Raw genomic sequence first — 19,398 nt, forward strand, 5'->3', positions numbered from 1 at the left:
GAAAAAAGAATTAATCACAGACAACACATTTTCATTTTCCTTTGATCCCATGAGACAAGTTAAATGATGTGGTTTGCATGTGGCCCCATTTTGACCCTAAAACACCTCCATGCTGTCCATCTGTGTCTACATTTCAACCCCAGGCTTTATTCCTTTGGGCATTGTTTCATATTTGCATGAAAATTTGTAATTTTTTTTTGCATGACAAGTCATCCATGATGTTGAAGTTAAATGTCTAACATATCTTGCAATATCACATGTCATTAATTCTTACATAATTTTTTTCTTTTATTTTCAGTTACTGAAGTTTAAAATGCTTGAAATGTAAAAGTGGCATGAAACTGGAGTGATGCAAGAATATTTAATGTTCCTTTAAGGATTTACCATTTTTTAGCTGGGAAAATTTGGGGGGAGTTCCCAGCCTTGTCCCTGGACACAAATCTTTAATGGCAAGTGTGACAGAACTATATTGAACATAATAAAGTGCTGTCAGTGGAGTAATAAATTCTGAAGTAATATTTCTTTTTACCCTGAGAACGTATATCTAATACTTGGTATGTTAAGCATAAAATATATTCCTTAATTTCAAAAATTATTCAAGATTTGACTTACTGTTTTTTTCCCAGAATCTTCTTAATGGAACATAAAAATCAAGCTCCACTGATTTTGGTGAGATTCCCAGCACCAAACAAAGTAATAAATTACTGAATGACAGCACTGACATTTTAGCAATTTAATTTTTCTTAAATAAACATGATGACCAAAATGGATATTTGATATAGGAGCACATGATTATACAAAGAAAATAAGTTATTTCCACTGTTTAGTCAAGCTTCACACCCATAAGGGCATGCAACTGATTCCCACCAATGGATAAAATATATACATCCAAACAAGACCTTTTCCTTCCAAATAGTCACCCTGCTGGCCCTATATTTATTCTTACCAGCTGCCATTGCTAAAACTATTTTAGGATACCCCTGTCAAATTTCCATCAGAGTCTTTGGCACATTCATTTTAATGCCTATGTGGTAACGAATCTTGCTCTTTGGAGAGTAACTCTCAGACCCAGTCAAATAAGTATGGTAATCAAGCTGGTGAAACATTTTTTAAATGATATGTGAATATGAATTTACTAAGACTTGCATAGCTTCTAAAATGACTGTGAACACATTTCCCGAAGAAGAAACCCCACAAAGCATTTACATAATAGCAACAGTGGGAATAAATGAAATTTTCTTAAGGAGTCTTCTCAGCAAGCAAATGAATGAGTTCGAATATATGTATTAGATTATGTATACCTGTCTTACTTTTAATTCAGCCTCATTTAACCTAATGAAGTGGTTTACATTTTTAAGGACACTCCTTCTTACAGTATTTTTTATCATGTCAGAATATAGATGAGTAACCATTATTTCTCCCTTGCTCAAGTGAATATCAAGTTAGAATCTTTCAAGATCAGATTTTGGTTGACAGTATCCTAGCTGTCACCAACTAGCTCTGTGATATTAGCAAGGGACTCAACCTCTCTGTGCCGTTGGCCTCCTGTTTCCAAGATGAGGGTGTGAAGCTCATGTGTCTTTAAAATCTCTTTTGAATGAATAATGATCGTGGATCTATGTGTGATACTATAAATATCCTATACCATACATCTACACACTCCTTTGTGTGTTTTAAATTAAATCCAGGCTGAAGTAACTCACATTCAACTTACTAAAAATGACATCCAGGTACTAATGTGCCTAGTATCTCTAAGAAAGTTTTTTCTACCTGATGATAATGAAGATAAAAAAGATGATGTTAAAAAAAAAAAAAAAGATGATGTTTGTATAGCACTTTATGTTTACCCTGCCTTACTTGAGTTTCACATCCTAAGCGCTATTATTATCCTCCATTATGCAGATGAAGAAGATACTGAGGTTCAGAGAGATTTAGTTTAGATTTAGGTGATGGACTAACAAGCTGTAGAGCCAGGACAGAGCTCTGGGTCGTCTGCTTACAATTTAAGACTTTTCCTTCATCATCATTTGCCTGCAACTAGTCTTTTCACTAGGAGACATTTTTTCCCAAAGTGTCATCATTAAGAATTTACATTCCTTGTAGATAAAATCTGCCTTTAGGAACCCTCTGGCACCTCTTTAGACTATCTACTTGCGTCACTACAGCTCTCTCTGCTTTTACAAACTAGTTGTTTTGTCAGCATGAGTGTGACAACAATTAGACGTCCCCTGTTTTTGCCCCATGCCTTTTCTCCTTCACAGTCATTCAATGACAAGCGTAAAAAGAGCTTCATCTTTTCACGAAAATTCCCATTCTACAAGAACAAGGAGCAGAGTGAGCAGGAAACCAGTGATCCTGAACGTAAGTAGATTCTCGAAGAGAATGTCACATGCAACACAAGAGAAAAAAATTCTTCACGGGCAACACCCATGATGTAGGCTCTCCCACGCCACACGCCTAGGCAAACAAACATGGTAGGCAGGCAGGTCAGGGCTTACTACTGTGACCAGTGTTTGGCTGCAGTCTGGATCCTTCCCTTGGTGTGGTTCTTGACAGAATGCATTGTAGAGGGACTTCGGGAAGCTGGGACTTTGCTTCCAACCAGCATTTTTCTGAGACCAGGGCTGGGTTCAGTTTGTCTTTCCTATCACACAGCTCTAGAGGGCTTGAGACAGATTATTTGCTGAACAGAAATATTGGTTCCATTGCCACCTGTGTGTTTTGAGTTCTAGCTCACTGGGAGCGAATAATTCATACTCTATATTGATTACTAGCCCTGAGTTTACACTTCTCCCAGCAAATGTTAAATACTTAACTGAGCAGTGAGCTTGTATTGGTGGATACTAAATCTAAGAGTTTGTCTTGAAACTTGGATGTGGAGTATCACTCTAAGTGGTACATTTCTGTGGCAACGTTAACAGCGAGCAAAAATGGCATTTGGTGAATCTTCTTCTTTTTTGTAACAGTCTTCTGAATTTTTTTAACTTCTAATCTTTTGAGTTGCTTTACAAATCTTTAAGTCTCAGCCCAGGGAGTTTGGGGTGACAGCTGTTTCAAAAAAAGAAAGAGTGGGATCCAGATTGCTTAGGCAACACGGTCTGTCATGGTAGTATCCATTTCAACTCCACTGACTTCTTCCTTCCTCTTCCGTGGCTGTTCTTCCTCTCTCATTGCTCTCTCTGGGGACTTCTATGCAGGACATCCCCGGATTAGGTGACGACGGTTATGGAACAAAGACTCTGAGTAAGTTCCCAGGAATGGTCACTGTAACTTTTCTTTTCTTTTCCTTTCCTTTTGAGTTTGGCTTTTGTTCCTTTTCTTGAGGGCCTTTCACTCCTAGCATGCACAAGATACGAGTTTTATGTTACCTAGCTGTGAATGCTCCTACAGAGTAATTTCAACCGTTTTGTTCTGCATGTCAGCATTTAAAAGCAAAATGTGTCAGGCACTGTAACTACTGTTGCAGTTCACACCTTCCCTTTCTGACCATGTTATGTGGCCAACATGGTCATGATGCCAACCATGGCATCCCTTGCTCTGCCGCCTAACACCAGAGAGCAAGAGCCATGTTCAAAGAAAGGGTGAGCTAAATGTTCTAGAACAAGAAAGCAGAAATGTACTTTATGTAGCTTTCTTCTGCCTTTTTAGCCAGAAATATTTAATGACCTTGCCAACTTCCATAATGGGGTTGTACTTTGCTATTAGTAAAGGAGCTATTTTATTGTCAAAGGGAACATGCTTTCTCAAAAAATAAACATTAAGCTATTTGATCTTCCATGGATAATTCTTTGTTATTAACTATGATTGATTTTTCTTTCTGACTTGCAGTGATCCTGCTTGAAACGTTTGTATGATAGAGTTTTAGATATGTATTAATATGTTTTTCTATCAGTCACTTATTAGCTGTATTACATAATCAGGTCTTCATTTTATAGTATAGACTACAAAATAAAGTTTATTAAACCTTTAAATTTTCTACTTATTAATGCCTTTAGTCTGTGTCTCATTGCACTGAGCTATAAAAATTAATAATACTGTGTTAATATGGTATGATTTTTCTTTCCTTATTACTAACTCCATTGTGTAGGCACCAATGAAATAAGAACAGTTTTGTGTCTTTTGCAACGTATCACATGCTCATTTTTTTTTGTTTATTTTGTTTTGTTTTTATTTAACAGCTACGGGCAGTATTTTTAGAAGCTATTCATTTCATTTGTATAAAACAAAATAGCATTGAGCTGGACTTTGTTTTCAAGAGCTGTTTCTTAACACTGTAATGATATGCTTCATCCTTCAGATTGTTAATTTGGACCTTTTTTTATATACAGATATAGAGAACAAAATCTGATCAAGAGTAACTACTGATCTTTTTTAAAGATGAAAACTTTATCTTTGAGTCTCTATATGGAATATGTCATGAAATTTTTCTTGAATTAGTGGCTGAAGTTCAAATATGGATTTCAACATTATCTGGATAGTATCAAGTACCACCATTTTCTAGATTTTCAAAGGGGGCAGGGTGCGGAGGAGAAGCATTTTAATATATTGCTAATAAATGAACATCACTGAAAAGTAGTTGCTATTAGAATGTCAAAAATATGCATGATGACCTTTTAAATCCAGGATGTGCAAATGTTTGTTTACTTTTTAAAAATTGAACAGATTTCACTAGGTAAAGTTATTTGCCAATTAATGCTACTGCTAGCCATAATTTGGACTTTAGCTAGAACATATTTTCAATTTCTCTTTACCTACAAAATGGAAAAATTCTGTTATACAAACTCTTGATACTTCATACTCGATAAAACACTGCATAGATAGCTCAGCTTCATTCTCAGTTATTTTTAAAGTAAATCAAAACAAAACAAAAACCCTGTCATCCCTGACTCAAGGTACTTAAGATAATTGTGTATATGAAGATACACCATTGTTGGGTGTGTACCTTGGCCTTTTTTCAATAACAGAAAACAAACTTGCACCCAGCCATTCACACTTCTTTCCCTCATGCCCCTTTGCATTTGTAAAATTTGTGCCTAAATTAGCAACGTAGTCCTGGTCATACACCAACACAAAGAGCAATAATTCATGTGATTTTAACCCATGTTTTGCTTTTCTTCCATTTCATTCTCTAAAACTAATCCTTCCAGGATGCATCACGTCAATTGTGAGAATCCTTCCACAATATCTACATGTATCCCTCATCACATTGTTCACTTTAAAAGTATTATAATTTGTTGATTACACCTCAATGAAGCTAAATAAAAAGATTAATCCATCCAACTGGTGAGAATCTATAATATCAAATACATTTTAAAGCACGTTTTTACTATTAGGGAGAGAATAATGTTCTATATTCTTAACCTTTTTCTAAAAATGTACAACAGTTGCCACTTTTTAAAAGCCTGAAGTTGTTGCTAATGAGTTTCAATAACAAGCTTCAAAATAGTCATATATTCTTCATTTAATTAACCTGATATACAAAGAACTTGATAAGTTGATGAATTTATCTTCTATAACTTAGTACAGAGTACAAGAGAAATGATTTCTGGAAGTAAAAACTCTAATTCTGGCATATATAGCCCTGTTATGTTGGCTAAACTGTGTTTTATGAAAAAAAATTGAAATATCACTGTAAAAGCAAGTTACTCAACATGAATTAAAAATATGCTTCATGCCAGGACCTGTGCTTGGTATCAGACCATCTAGCCCCTCCCTGTTTCATCCCTCCAGAACCTAATAGCTCTCCAAGCAAGGATCTTAAAATAAAATCAAGAAAACATTGAACTGATTCCTAAACCATTTTTCAGTGACTCATTTCTTCCTCCAAGATTTTTCTCCTCACTCCCTGAAGTAGGAAAAATCTTTAATAGTCCCTTTTCACCCTGAGAATTAGTTTGAGAATTTACATAGAAATAAATTTCAAGGGGTCCCAGGGACCAACTGGCAATCTGAAATAAAGTATTTCCGCAAAATACCTAGAAAGAGGCTAAAATCAAGAAACAAAAAATTTGTAAGCAAACAGTGCCTCCACTCCAGGAGCTTCTGATCTTAGAGTCAGGAAACATCCAGCTGAGATACGTTGACCTCTGTCACATGAATCTGGAAAATCAGGGCCCGTGTGGATAGGGCAAAGCAGACATAAAGAGAAAAGTGCTCAAGTTGACCTTCTCTATTTTTTGTGATGAAAGCTACTTTCCTGTTTGCTAAACAGAAGACCTGGCAGTCATGTAGTGGCTTCTTGTCAAATGGAGATAAAGTTTTCATCTTTTGTATCTTCTCTGAGTCTTCTTAACACCACCTCTTCCGCAGCCTTCCCCGTGCCTCTCGCTTCCACTCGTAGTAGGCTTGCATGAGTGTATTCCTTCGCCTTCTGGCTGCTCTCCAATGCTTGGTATTTCTTTAATTTGCTGTGCTGTTCTTGCAGAACATGTTTCTTCTAATGCCAGCGATAGCGAAAGTAGCTACCGTAAGTTACTGCTTGGGTTTGTGATTCTTTCCTTTGCAATTGCTCCATTGCCTGTGGTGGTCATTTCAGATTTTCGCTCTTGTTCTGTTTCAATTGCTGCCCTTGATCATCCTCATCCAAAGCAAATGGCTTGAAATGAAACCGTTGGTTGATGTGGAAAGATACAAAAGACACTTGGGCCCTCTGTGGACCCTTTTGTGACGTGTGCAAGCAGTGGCAGGCTTGCTAATAAGCCATCTCAACCTCAATTGGCCATGGTCCGAGGATGCAGTTCTCCCAGAGAAGGTGGAGGAAAAGTTCCACCTCATGGACTTTGACATCCTGCTCCCCGAAATAATTAAAACCCCCTTCCAGAGGGTTGAAAAGTCATCATGGTTTTATTTTCCTTCTCATTTTGCCTTTTTCTTTCTGTGGCTGGCTTCCCTTTTCCAAAACAAATCTTGTGAAATTACAGTGTTCCTTTTAAATGGAGTGTGAACTTTTATATCTCTTCTCTCCTTGATTAGTATTCTAAGGTAGATACTATGATACATCTGACTTTATATTTCTGATGGTTGGGAAGTGATGATAAAGTTTCATCCTCTAATGTTGAAGGAACTCACTTTTGTTTTAAAGTGAACAAATCTTGGATCAGAAAGCTTAACTTTCTGAAAAGGTAGGTAACTAAAAATTATTTCTGGTCCTTATCTTTGTTTGGTCACCTCAAGCCATTTGCTTAGTGTATAAAAATATTCACCAAACACCAAGTACATCCCTTTAATACATTCTTGTGTAGACCACCTACTTACTGGTCTTTGGTGACTACCCTAGGTACTTATTACTACGGGGATCCTTACAACTTCCGTAATAATTATTTGTCCTCCTTAGTGAAATGGGTTACTCAAAAAGCAATTACTGAGGTGATTAGAAAAGTGCAGGCCCAATACAAATGACCCACAGCCACCATGACAGAAATTGGTTGGGTTATTTTCCCCCCTTGAATAGCATATTCATTAAAAACTAAAAAGAATTTGTTTTGTTCTTCTATTACAGCATGGTGCTATATGAAACCATGCCTTTTTTGTGGTGGAGTGCCAACTAGTAGTCTTGGAATATGACAAATTCAATGTGGACTTTGAGATAGGCTTTATAGAATCAGATTGGTAGCAAATAGAAAAAAATGAAAAAGAAGAAAGGTGACAGAAAGAGGTAGGGGCCAGACGAGGAAGATGAAACATAATGCAGAATAAAATGAAAAAAAAATGTGATGAGATACCCTTGATCAATCAAATAATATGAGAACTACCTAAATTTTCTTCCTCAACAGAATGACAAATCTTACTGGTGAAAGGATCAAAGAGTTCTTGTTCTCAATGTAATCCTTCACATTTTTGCATTCTTCTCACTCTTAAAATTTTATGATTATCTCAACTTAGCGAAACACTTGCCTCCCCCTTCCCTCCATTTAAGTTTAAAACAAAAAGAAACCTGGCCAAGAAGAAGTAACCAAAGATTGCCTTCCTAACACATGAGGTACCCTCAACTTAGTATAAGGAAAAGCAGAACTTGTTTTTTGGGTTTCATAGGACCAATGGGCCTGGTTTGTTTGATATTCAGGCTTACTTGTTGTGCTTCCATCCTGCAGACACAGGAATAGAAAGGGGAAACATCATACCTTGTTCTTTCAATTCTTTCTATGGAAAGTATATAGAAGAACTCATTTTTAGAGCCCCTCTTTTCTCTTTCAGGGGTAAGAATGTTCTTCCCAGAATCATTAAGTTAGAAAACCTAGGCCAAGGCTTTCAGCTGCCTAAAAGGGTTTTTGGTAGTGAAGCTCTAAGATGACATCAGTAACTCTTCATGATCAAATAGTAGGTGCACATAAATACTCAGAATATGTGCTCAGTGCACATAAATACTCAGAATATGTACTCAGTGAATAAAAGAAACACTTGCAAGCAGCTTGAATTATCTATGAGAAGAGAGAAGAACTGGAACTGGACTCTAAGATATTATGAGAGCAAATGTGTGTGGAGTTTACTAACCTCTATTGGTTTGGGTCTCATCTGAGGTTACTGATCAGCCACTCAGATTGCTTTCTTTACAAATGAATGAAAGTAAAAACAGCCTTTCTCATAGCTTAGTTGAAAGAATAATATTTCTTTCTCCAGGATGGAAATACAAGGAATTATAGAAGAATGTTTGTTTATTTATTTATTCAACATGTACCATATATCATGCTCCTTTCAAAGGCACCATGAGACCCAGTAGGAATCTCAACCAACTCTAGAACTCAGCACACACATAGTGGGGAGAGATAGCAATAAACAACAACAGCAAAAATGCAAAACGTGCAGCAGTTTCTAAGGTAAAAGCCTGATTCAAGTAGTAGAGGCTTCAGAGATGACGTCAAAGAGGAGGTGGCCTTTGAGCTGAGCTTTGGAAAGATAAGGTGCATGCCAGCTAGATAAGTTAAGGAAGAAACTTTCCAAGCACAGCAAAGGCATGAAAAAAAGACACAGAGACTTGAAACACACCTGCTTTCCAGAAAATTGCCATTTTGAAATCAACACAGGCTGCATTTTTCTATTGAATTCCTGGGTTTTGCTGTAATTATGACTTTTATGTTTTGTGTATAAATAAGTGCTAAAAAGACCCTTTTTCTACTAACGTCTAAGTGTTATTTTTTACTCTTAGAACGATTCCATGTCCACTCTGGGACACATGCTTAAATAAATGGTCATTGGTTAGAAACTAAGTCCCAGATCCCCATGTCTGAAAGCTCCAGAGACACAATTCACACTACATCCTAGAATTACATGTTGTGACAGCCTTAACTGAAAACCTCATACATTTCCTGAGATACACACACACACACACACACACACACACACACTCCACACACACATACTTTCACAGACCTCAGTTTCTAATAAACAGCCCAGACCTTTCCCGCACCATCTCAAGCATTCTAAAATAGAATTTTTCAAAGTCCAACTATATTGAGCACTACCTAAAAATGCAGTTAATTACAGTGCACATTGTATAATTATGCAAAATACCCCCTCAAAAACGATCTTCATTAGGGACTAATTCCAGATTTATCTCTGTCAACAAAGTAGTACAGTATAGGCTTGTATTTGTGGTTGTTTTTGTATCTCAGCTTTCAGACGTCCTTGCATTAGGACACAGTAAAAAACAGGTAGTCATGGTGGAAATAGCAAATCTCTACAGCTGAGTCCTGCCTTCCTCAAAGCTCACAAAGTTCTTTATATCATGATGGGTACAGGAGAACTGATGATTATCTTTCTAACCTATTGGGGTTCATCAGTTAAGTGAGAGTTTCAAAACATGGACATTGAAGAATGGAGTGCTGATATGAGGAGACCCAAAATTTTTCCACTGGAATTTATCAAAATAATGCCCATATTCTTCTCCTTTCTCTGCGGTCTTCAAGTATTGCACTTGTATTTCCTCTAGTTCTTTAGCTTTTATAAAGCAATTTTTCATTATCTTTTTCTTATTTGATTTCTGCAACAAGACTGTGAGATATGTCTCACGTTAACACTCCATTTTACAGATGAGGATGCTAAAGCTCCAAGAAACTGCATAATATGGTGGCACTCTGTAAGACCAATTGAGATATTTTGCTTCTGAATTCCATACATTGTCACCCTTCCATACAGTGTGAAATCTCAGCTTCCTTGTGTTTTATCCAGTACATTTCAGCTATTCCATACCACCTGTCAAATTAATACAAGCAGAAACATCTATATAGCATTAACTGTGCACTAAGCCCAGTTTTAGGAGTTCTGTGAACATTAAACTGAATCTTCTGAACATCCATCGAGACACTGAAACACAAGTTCACTATGTGACCTTGAAGAAATCACTCACCATCTTTGAACCTTCCTCCTCTCCTATGTAAATTGAGTAGCTTGAGTTAGAACACAGACAGCAAGCAGATTTTAACCAAGATCCCAACTCTGACCAACGGGTAATAGCTGCCAGAAGAATTGTATTGAGAAGCATTAAGGCCAGGCTAAGGCCCAGCAGTAATGTGGGCAATGATCAATCTGTAGTGCCTTCCAAAGGCATGGAATGGGGGAGTGACCCCATATGCTACATATTTGCCATTTATGAACCCAATGAGCTCTAAGCCCTTTCTTAGAGCTAACATTCTGTGCTTCTAAAAACATAATTTATTCTTAAAAATCATCAAATGCAGGCACTGAACACTAAACTTAGAACATTAAATATACTACCACTGGGCTTCCCATCCCCCCCTCTTTTCTAGTTTCCAAAAATTCCTAAAGAACACCAAGTTGCTGTTCTCTACCATGAGAACATAAGAGGGTCTCCCTCTGAGTCCCTTTTACTGTGACTTGCTTCCAGTTTAGAGTCTCATAGAGACTGTTAACAGAGGCCTCTACTCTCCCACAGCTGCAGCTGTCTGCACCCAGCACTGTGCCGCTCTCCCACTTCCAGCCATGCATTTGCCAAAACAAGACCAAGTAATAGTTTGTACCTTTTTGTCAGCTGTTATTTCTAAGTGCCAACACCTCCTGATCAAAAAATAGAAAAACTACTAAGGATGACTATGGTATGGAGATGACACAGCAGCATTAAAAATTTAAAAAAAAACAGTTGGTGTTTACAGATGGAACACCTTCTGGCCTCCCAGTGACTCTGCCCTGGGTTCAGCTCCTATCTCTGCCACCCATGCTTTGTTCATTTGTAAGGTCTGCCCCTATATCCCAGCCCCATCAGAAAAGTCTCCATCTCTTGTCATATACTCAATGAGGAGTCAAAAAAAAGATATGGTTTTAAATCTTGACTCCACTACTTCCTAACTGAGTAAACAAGCTCCATTGACATCTCTGAGCCTCAACTTCTTCATCTGTAAAGTGGGGATCATCAGAGCGCCTACCTCAACAGAAATGACTGAAAAATAGAAAGCAATGGATGTGAAAGCACTTTATGGCCATACAGGCATGAATTCTCTTTCCTTCATTGCTGTAACTTTTTTTCCTCCTCCTCTTAGTCTCCTTCACATTACCCATAGGGCTTTTCATTTCTGAACATGAAAGTAAAAATTGGTTTAAGGTGCTGAGATCACAGCTATGACATAATCTCATATACCACAACTCCCCTGCAGGCTTCCTAACATAGTAGCTGACTGTCACAGGGTCTTTAGAAGTGGGATGGGCCTGGACAGAAGGATGCTTCCACTGAGATCTGCAGTCTTCCTGCTCTGATCAAGAACCAGTGCCTTTTGTAAGTCAGAAAGTAAACCCAAAAGCAATGCATAAACAAAAGAACTACAGAACTCTCTAACAAAGTTAGTCAAAGCTATGTTGCTTTGTCCTAGTTTTCTGAATCACAAATGAAACATACTGTCACCAAATATCTTATTTAAGGTTTGCCTTTAGAATATCCCATCAGAATAATTTGTAAGGACATTGGGAAAAGATTCCTATGGGAACATGACGTGTTATATTTATTTAGAGAAAACCACACTTCCCAAAGCGAAAGCATACAGACCGAAACACAAAGAAAAAACTATCTTTGGCCTCATTACTCATCCCATTTCCTACCACTAAAATCAGAATGCAAATTCATTGACATTTTTCTCTATGTTAAGCACTGGGTATGCCATGGTAAGTGAAACCCAATCTTTGCCTTTATGGAGTTCCCAGTCTAGTAGAGAGGCATAAGTATCCCCTGATGTTTAAAACCTTCGTTATCCTATCCTCAGGATTCTCCTCTCACATATTATTGGTCAGTCCATAAAGATTTCCCTGTGATGTTACAGTCAAACACTGCAGTACTAGTCTGCCATATTTCAAGCCCCAAAGCTGTACTTTGTCCCCTAAAGCATTTTTACACTTAATCTTCTGAGTTCCTATGACCTCTACATATCTCAGGCTTTAGGTACTGTGGATCTTAGCAATCAATCACCTTCATTATTTTTTGACCTAGACTGTAAATTTCAGCTATTTAGTTTATTAAAAGGGAATCATATTTTCCTGAATTAAAAAAAAAAAAAGTGTATCTGACTCCTCACATATCAAACCCCTGCCCAGATGTGGAAAAACCCCTGAACTTTCTTGGAGCAGCCATGAGTAGATGTCACTGAGAAAGACCTTCAAGGAACATTCTCCATGCCATGAGGAAATAGCTTAGCCTAGCAGGGCCTTTCTCAGAGTAAACCTGCTTAAGGATGAAGAAAGATGTGACTTGGGCCCGGCACCATTTCTCACACTTGAAAAAGTAAGACAATCTCACCCTACCCCATCCCAGCTACCTGGTCTCCAAGGAAGTCATCTGTACTTCACAAGTTTTCCATATATTTCCTAATTTCCCCCAAATTAGTCGTCATCATCAGAACTGTTCATTGTATTAACTCTTTTTATGAAATTAACTCACCTTTTCTGGTGCTGTGTCTGTTAAAGGAGGAGCACATTGACAGATGGAATGTGTTTCAAGGGGTTGAGTAGATAAAGCAATGAGTTGCATTGCCCTTTGGTTTCAGGAAATACTACCACCTATGACACTCCTCTATGTAACAGCATACAGGGAGTCCTTTCCAATATCCCTAAACTACTTCCCTACCAAAACACAGTCAGTCCTGGGCCGATTGCAAAAAGAGTATATCCTCTGGGTTCACAGCTGAATCAGGCTAATCTTGTACCCAGTCCATCAACTGGGTAAAATAGATGTTTGAAAAAAATAATTGCCTAAAACCAATTAACTTTCTATGGTTATTTGTTGACCAGAGGCCCACTGTCAATCAGAAGACTTGTAGTAAATGTCTTTGGCAAAGCTGTCTTTTACTACATTGTCTTCTTTAGTTCCCTTCCCAAAGTTTTAAGTAGCAATTCTAATCAGAGATTTAGGGTCCTCCTCAATTTTTTTTTTTTTTATCTTCTTGAACTGACCCAGCGTTTTCCTGATGAATTAACATTAGAATAAAATCTTCAGTGTCCTGTGGTATATGCTGATGAAGGTTTTGTGACATAAATGAACCAACCAGACACTTGTTTTTGAACAATGTGCTTCTTTGGAAAATAAAAGAGAAAGTGAAATAAAAGACCCAGAAATTCTGATAATGTGGCAACAAACTACTGGAAGGACCCTCTGCTTGTACTGAATGGTTTCATTTTAACTATAAGTAATAGGGGCTCCACTTCTCAGTGTCAGACAGAAGGCATTCTCATAGGTCACTGTCCTGCTGAACTGCAGGTAACTAGTCTCCAGGCATTACTGACAGTTATGACCATTGAGAACCTGATACCATAACAGTGCTAAAGAGTTTTATGAGGATGAAGAGATTTTTGGAATGGCTCAAGGAGAGAGGGCAAGGAAAATGAACCCTGAACTGTGTCTGTTTCCTGTGCTTCAGAGCAGGGCTTGTAGCTGTGATATGTGGTATATGACTGATTGTTAGTTCACTGTCATTCTCCTTTCTTCTCTTCTCAGGAGGGCAAGAAGACTTCATTCTTTCTTATGAGCCTGTCACAAGGCAGGAAAGTAAGTTTCCCAGCATGCTCTGGTTCCTGATTTCCAGGCCATATCAGGTGACACCATTATAGGAGCCAAAGAGTGAAGGACTAAGGACTATAAATCTGCTTAATACTCACTTGTCCCCAGACCAGACTCTTTGGCACGAACAACTTCCCTGCTAGGTATGGGCAGTGACAGCTCCCAGGAGATGAAGCAGCCCTCCAGATGAGTGGTCCTAAGTGGAAGGAATCACTAAAAAGCCCCACCTCCAGGACAAATGCATAAAATCTCCTGGGAGACTCTTGTCAGCTCAGTATTGAGAAGGGCTCTCTAGCACACCTGTCCTAAAATACAAGCCACCCTCTGAGCTGCTCCAGAAGCCTGCATCTTTTTCTGGGAGGCATTTATATAGACACTAATGGCTATTGACAAGGACATTGCAGAGAAAATTCAAGCATCAGAGGAGTTGTACCAAACGGACTTTAGAGTTCCTTCTAAACTCATGTTACAAAGGAATCGGAAAAACCTCAGCAGAGAATAGACAGCATTTTGAGCTGAGGGAAAGATATAAAAACATAAGGTGTCATTATACTAACAATTACTTCTTAAAGTCATTATCTAAACAATGGCCAAACAGCTGCTTTGGAATCTTTTTTCTCCCACTCAATTGACTAAATTCAGTAGTTGTTTTGACATTGTGTAGGCATAACATAAGAGTAAGCAAAACCCCCTCCAAATGTTTCTTTTCTTCAATAGACACTGCAGTTGCTTTTCCCTATTGGTAAATTCCAGAAAATAAACACAGCCAACATATCGAGTGTTCTACAAGGCTGTATGGGCAACTTATCCAATGAAGTAACACCGTCAGCAGTTCTGTTTGGCAGTATTGCCTTCAGATTCACCCATGTAGGGCAGTTGTGCCGTCTTGACCAAGTCTTTCTCCTCATTTGCCTCTTCCCTTCCCTCTCTGCAGTAAACTATACCCGGCCAGTAATTATCCTGGGCCCCATGAAGGATCGGATCAATGACGACTTGATATCTGAATTCCCTGACAAATTTGGCTCCTGTGTGCCTCGTAAGTATTGTGTCTCTTTTTGCTAGAAGAAAGGCTCCCCTCCTTTCAAGATGATAAATGTAATTCTGTTCCTCCAATGATCTCCAGTGATTCAGATACTATCAGTTATCTATTATCCAAACATCTTTTTTTTCCATCTGAGCACTTTATTTAATTTTCTCTGCTTAACACTTTTCATCAGTGCTGCCATGTATTGTTCCTTATTTAGTAGAGTATAATAAGTTCTCCAAACTGACTGTGGTCCCCCAGAAAGCAGAATGAATCCTTTCTCTGTAACTCCCATAGCCTTTAAATAGCATAGAATTGCTTATAGGCATTAATATTTCTTTATAAATTGATTGAAATGCCACTGAAGCATCTTTTCCCATAGAATAAGAGAGACCAGAAACAAAGCCACGTATTAAAATCATCTCAGGATGACTTAGGGCCATGTGTCAATCACAAAACAAAACAGCCTTTTCCATGGGTAATTTCCAAGTGCTAGGATTTGAGCAGATGAAGACAAGAAAGCATATAAAATTTTAATCTACCTTCTAGGCCATCACAGACTTTAATCTGCTTTCTTGTCCTCATGGACAATCATCGGATCTCTTGGTCCCTCGGAGTGTAGCCCCATAAGAGTCTATCTGCTCTATCTTCCATGCACACCACACTTTCCCATTCACCCCCTACTCATTGCATTACATAAAAATGTGTATTGGACTTCTGCTTCTGTGTATGTGTGGCAGTATGTGTGAGTGTGTTTAAACAGACCACCCCCCTTCCACAGGGAATTTCAGTTTATTAGATAACTGAGCTCTTAAATCTGATCCCAAAAAATATTTTTTTTATTATACGTTTTTTAAGCTTTGTGCTTTAAAGTGTCTCTTACATTTCAGCACTGCAGATGTTACCCAGAATACCTAAGAATAGTAGGAGTCATGTGTGTGCAAGTATGGAGACACAAGGGAATTATATCTCATGAAACTGTTCCCAGCAAGGACTCAGATCCTGCCATACAGCCTATCTCGAGAAAGACTCCAGACAGAAATGTTCAGTCAAATCCTACTCCATTTAGCCTCCAGTGTGTTCCTCCATTTTGGAAAGAAAAAAACGAGACAGTCCTTAATTATCATTTCCAATTTCCCTCCACCTTACACTCTTTCTTTAGTTTTAAATAAATAGTGTAATAACACAATTTAATGATACTCAATATATATTCATTGTACAAAACCTGGAAAATGCTAAAAAGAAAGTTAAAAGAGAAAATTTAAAGCATAAAGATTTTCACAGAGTATCCAGAGATAACATTATTGTTAATATTTTCATAGATTTTCACCTATTCCTTCTTTCTATACACATATTTTCTACTTTGTTTGGGTGCATGTTGGATATATACATATTTTTGGCTTAACATTATTTAAAATTTTATGGTAATATTTTAAATAATTATTACATCATAATCATTCCTCATTTATGGGTATTTTGGGTTGTCTCTCCTTTTCACTATTATGAAATATAATTAAGGTATAATTATAATTATGTTATAATTATTTATAATTTATAAATAAATATAATGAACATCTTTAAGGGTAAAACTTTATCTGAAGCTTTGATAATTTTTTGAGATAGATTAGGAAGAGAATATCTGAGTCAAAGATTGGAAATATTTTAACATCTTTTATTTATACTGAGAAGATTGTTTTCCCTTGTTCTTACTAAGAAATTTAGTCACCTCTATGGTTAGAGTTGAGACTTTTAGTCCACCTTAACTGTGGTGATCCCATTTTACATCTTTCACATCCCAAAATAAATTTTTACTGTTTGTCCATTTTTTTTCCTCCTATTTATATGACACATTTTCTTGCTTTTTTGCTTCTCCTGTAATCTTTTATTGTGTCCTGTACATTGTGACACTATGTTATTGAGAGTCTGGATTTAGTTATCTTTATTTATAGGATATTATGTTTTTGTTCTGGCTGATAATAACTTACTGGCAAATCAGCTTCTTCAATTATGACTTGGTTTTACACTTTGTGAAGGTGGGTCTAGAATAAATCTAGAGTAACCTTCTAAATTATAGCGTTTCCACTCAGTCGGTTAAGCGTCTTGAATTTTGGCTCAGGTCATGATCTCGGGTCATGAAACCCAGCCCCACATCGGGCTCCATGCTGGATGTGGAACTTGCCCCTCCCTACAACCTCACTCTCTAAATAAAACAAAATAAGACAAAATAAAATAAAATGTTAAATTGTAGCCTTTCGGTACTCAACCAAATGCACAGTTCTAACTGAAATCTAGTGTCTCCTAGCACTAAAAAACCTTTACACCCTCCAGCTGTAAATGAAAGTAGAGTGAATATAGAGTTCCCATCATGTGTTTCTCCATTCTCAAAATCACAGCCCTGTGCTGCTGGTCGTCTGATGTGTGACAGCAGCTGTTCCCTACACTTTGTCTAGTTTTATAGTTGCTTACCGTGGGAAGCTGACTGGTACCTGTCACTATGTCATGGTCCTCCATATTACATATTTTTGTATATCTATGTTGAGGGTATGGTGAAGAAAATGGGTGTAAAGGACATTTATGAATATAAATTACCTTAATTGTATTATTTTTGTCTTATAAAGATACTACGAGGCCAAAGCGTGACTATGAGGTGGATGGCAGAGACTATCACTTTGTCATTTCCAGAGAACAAATGGAGAAAGATATCCAAGAGCACAAGTTTATAGAAGCTGGCCAGTACAATGACAACTTATATGGAACCAGTGTGCAGTCTGTGAGATTTGTAGCAGAAAGGGTACGTCCACCAATCATCTTATACCTCCTCTAAAGAAGGTTCCCAGGTGGCAAGCTGCATTTTTGGTCTCCACTCTCTCTTGATTGCAGTTGTAAATTTTGATTATTCCTTTTAAGACTTCCAAGCAGAGAATGACTTTAGAGCAAGGTCATTAATCTTTGTTCTAATCTCAATAAAGCATGCTGACTGACTTGTGGGGAGAAGGGGGTTATAAACCTAAAGGCAATTAACAGCTTGAAGTTTATAGAGATTCACTTTGTCCTTGACTCACTTATCTTTGGCCCCAGTAAACAACATTGAATTTATTAAGGAAGCTTTATTACTCTTGGTTGTTTAAATCAGCATCCTCAGTTCTTTTTATTAGCAGGAGTTACATTTTATTTCCCTGAAAACTTGGGACCCTTATAGTGAGGGGTAGCCAGATGAAGAGGGGTAGGGCCTAGCTTATAGCTGGCAGAAATTCCAACTTAGAGGAGGTGTGAATACTGCCATTCCCTTCCCATCGATCATTTCAAGGGCACAGAAAAGAAGAGAATGTTCAAGAGAGAACGAAAAAAAAAGAGAGAGAGAGAGAACAGGATAGGAAGGCTCTTGGGTGTGCCTCTAAGATCTGCCTATAGAGAGATCCTAATCTGTCAACACAGAAGACCCAATTTCATGGGAGAAAAGAAAAGAAAAGAGTTAAGAGTCAATCATATTTGTTATATAATTAATATTTATTGGGTTGATTTGATGTGACTTGACACAACCTTTTGATGTACTGGTAAAAAGTTAAAGAAATTTTAATGTCTACCTGAGAATACAATAAGCTGCATCTCTCGCTCTCCCTCAAAAATTAGCTATATATATCTATGAGCTATATCATATTGTTTCTAATCAGTTTCCTGGATGATTGCATCTATTCTCTCCTTTGAACATGTAAATACAACCTTTGTTAACTTGAAACGTTCTGGCCAGTGAATAATCAAGCAGCATGTAGACATTCTGGTTAGCTGTTACATTTCACAGAGAGCAAGCTTGGAATTTATTACTTATGTGATACAGGGCTTGAACCATCTTAGTTGGTTCAAGTATTTGCTGGAGTCTCTTTGTTTTCACACGGGTATTAAAGGAAGTTTTTAATCCTCTATTATTGATTTAGGACTGTTACTATCTGTACAATATGCCTTTTCTCTTCTAAAGTTCTTCTGGCCTCAGGGTAATGAGGCCATCTCTCTCCGGGAGTTAGAATATGATGTCTGCCAAATGTATCTACTTTTCCTAAAATACTTCACAAAGCAACTCCTTGCTCTGAGCACTCATTGCAGTAGAAGCCAAGTTAAATGAGGTGTGCTATATGTAATAGAGTTTTCATTTAACAAACAAGAAATTTACATTCACTGTGCATACACTCAGCACTTAAGATGTAATATTGAAGGTAACTCTTTTTGTGTCTGTCCTGAGCTATACTAGACTGAGCATATCCAGGGCAGGATACATATAAGCACTCAGCAAATGTTCATGAAATTGGTCCAAATTCACGTGATTCACATCATTCCTCCAGACTTAACATTGGTCAGGGTGAGACAATGAGGTTTCTATTTATTCCAGCCA

The 19,398-nt window shown here is 37.6% G+C and overlaps 1 protein-coding gene across 33 annotated transcripts in view; it reads left to right on the forward strand.

Moving 5' to 3' along the window:
* The window catches only part of DLG2 (discs large MAGUK scaffold protein 2), a 1,987,603-nt gene that overhangs the window by 1,955,129 nt on the left and 13,076 nt on the right, over positions 1-19,398 (forward strand). For 21 of the 33 annotated variants that reach the window (XM_038568427.1, XM_038568428.1, XM_038568429.1 and 18 more), the window contains 4 exons: positions 2,262-2,361; positions 13,928-13,978; positions 14,925-15,026; positions 17,633-17,805. In XM_038568427.1, the coding sequence (XP_038424355.1) occupies positions 2,262-2,361; positions 13,928-13,978; positions 14,925-15,026; positions 17,633-17,805 (426 nt within the window). Of the gene's footprint in view, positions 1-2,261; positions 2,362-3,197; positions 3,244-6,424; positions 6,467-13,927; positions 13,979-14,924; positions 15,027-17,632; positions 17,806-19,398 lie in introns of all 33 variants that reach the window. The other 12 variants (XM_038568430.1, XM_038568425.1, XM_038568426.1 and 9 more) reach the window with 3 other exon arrangements.

The sequence above is a fragment of the Canis lupus genome, chromosome 21, assembly GCF_011100685.1.
Source record: "Canis lupus familiaris isolate Mischka breed German Shepherd chromosome 21, alternate assembly UU_Cfam_GSD_1.0, whole genome shotgun sequence".
Classification (NCBI taxonomy): domain Eukaryota; kingdom Metazoa; phylum Chordata; class Mammalia; order Carnivora; family Canidae; genus Canis; species Canis lupus.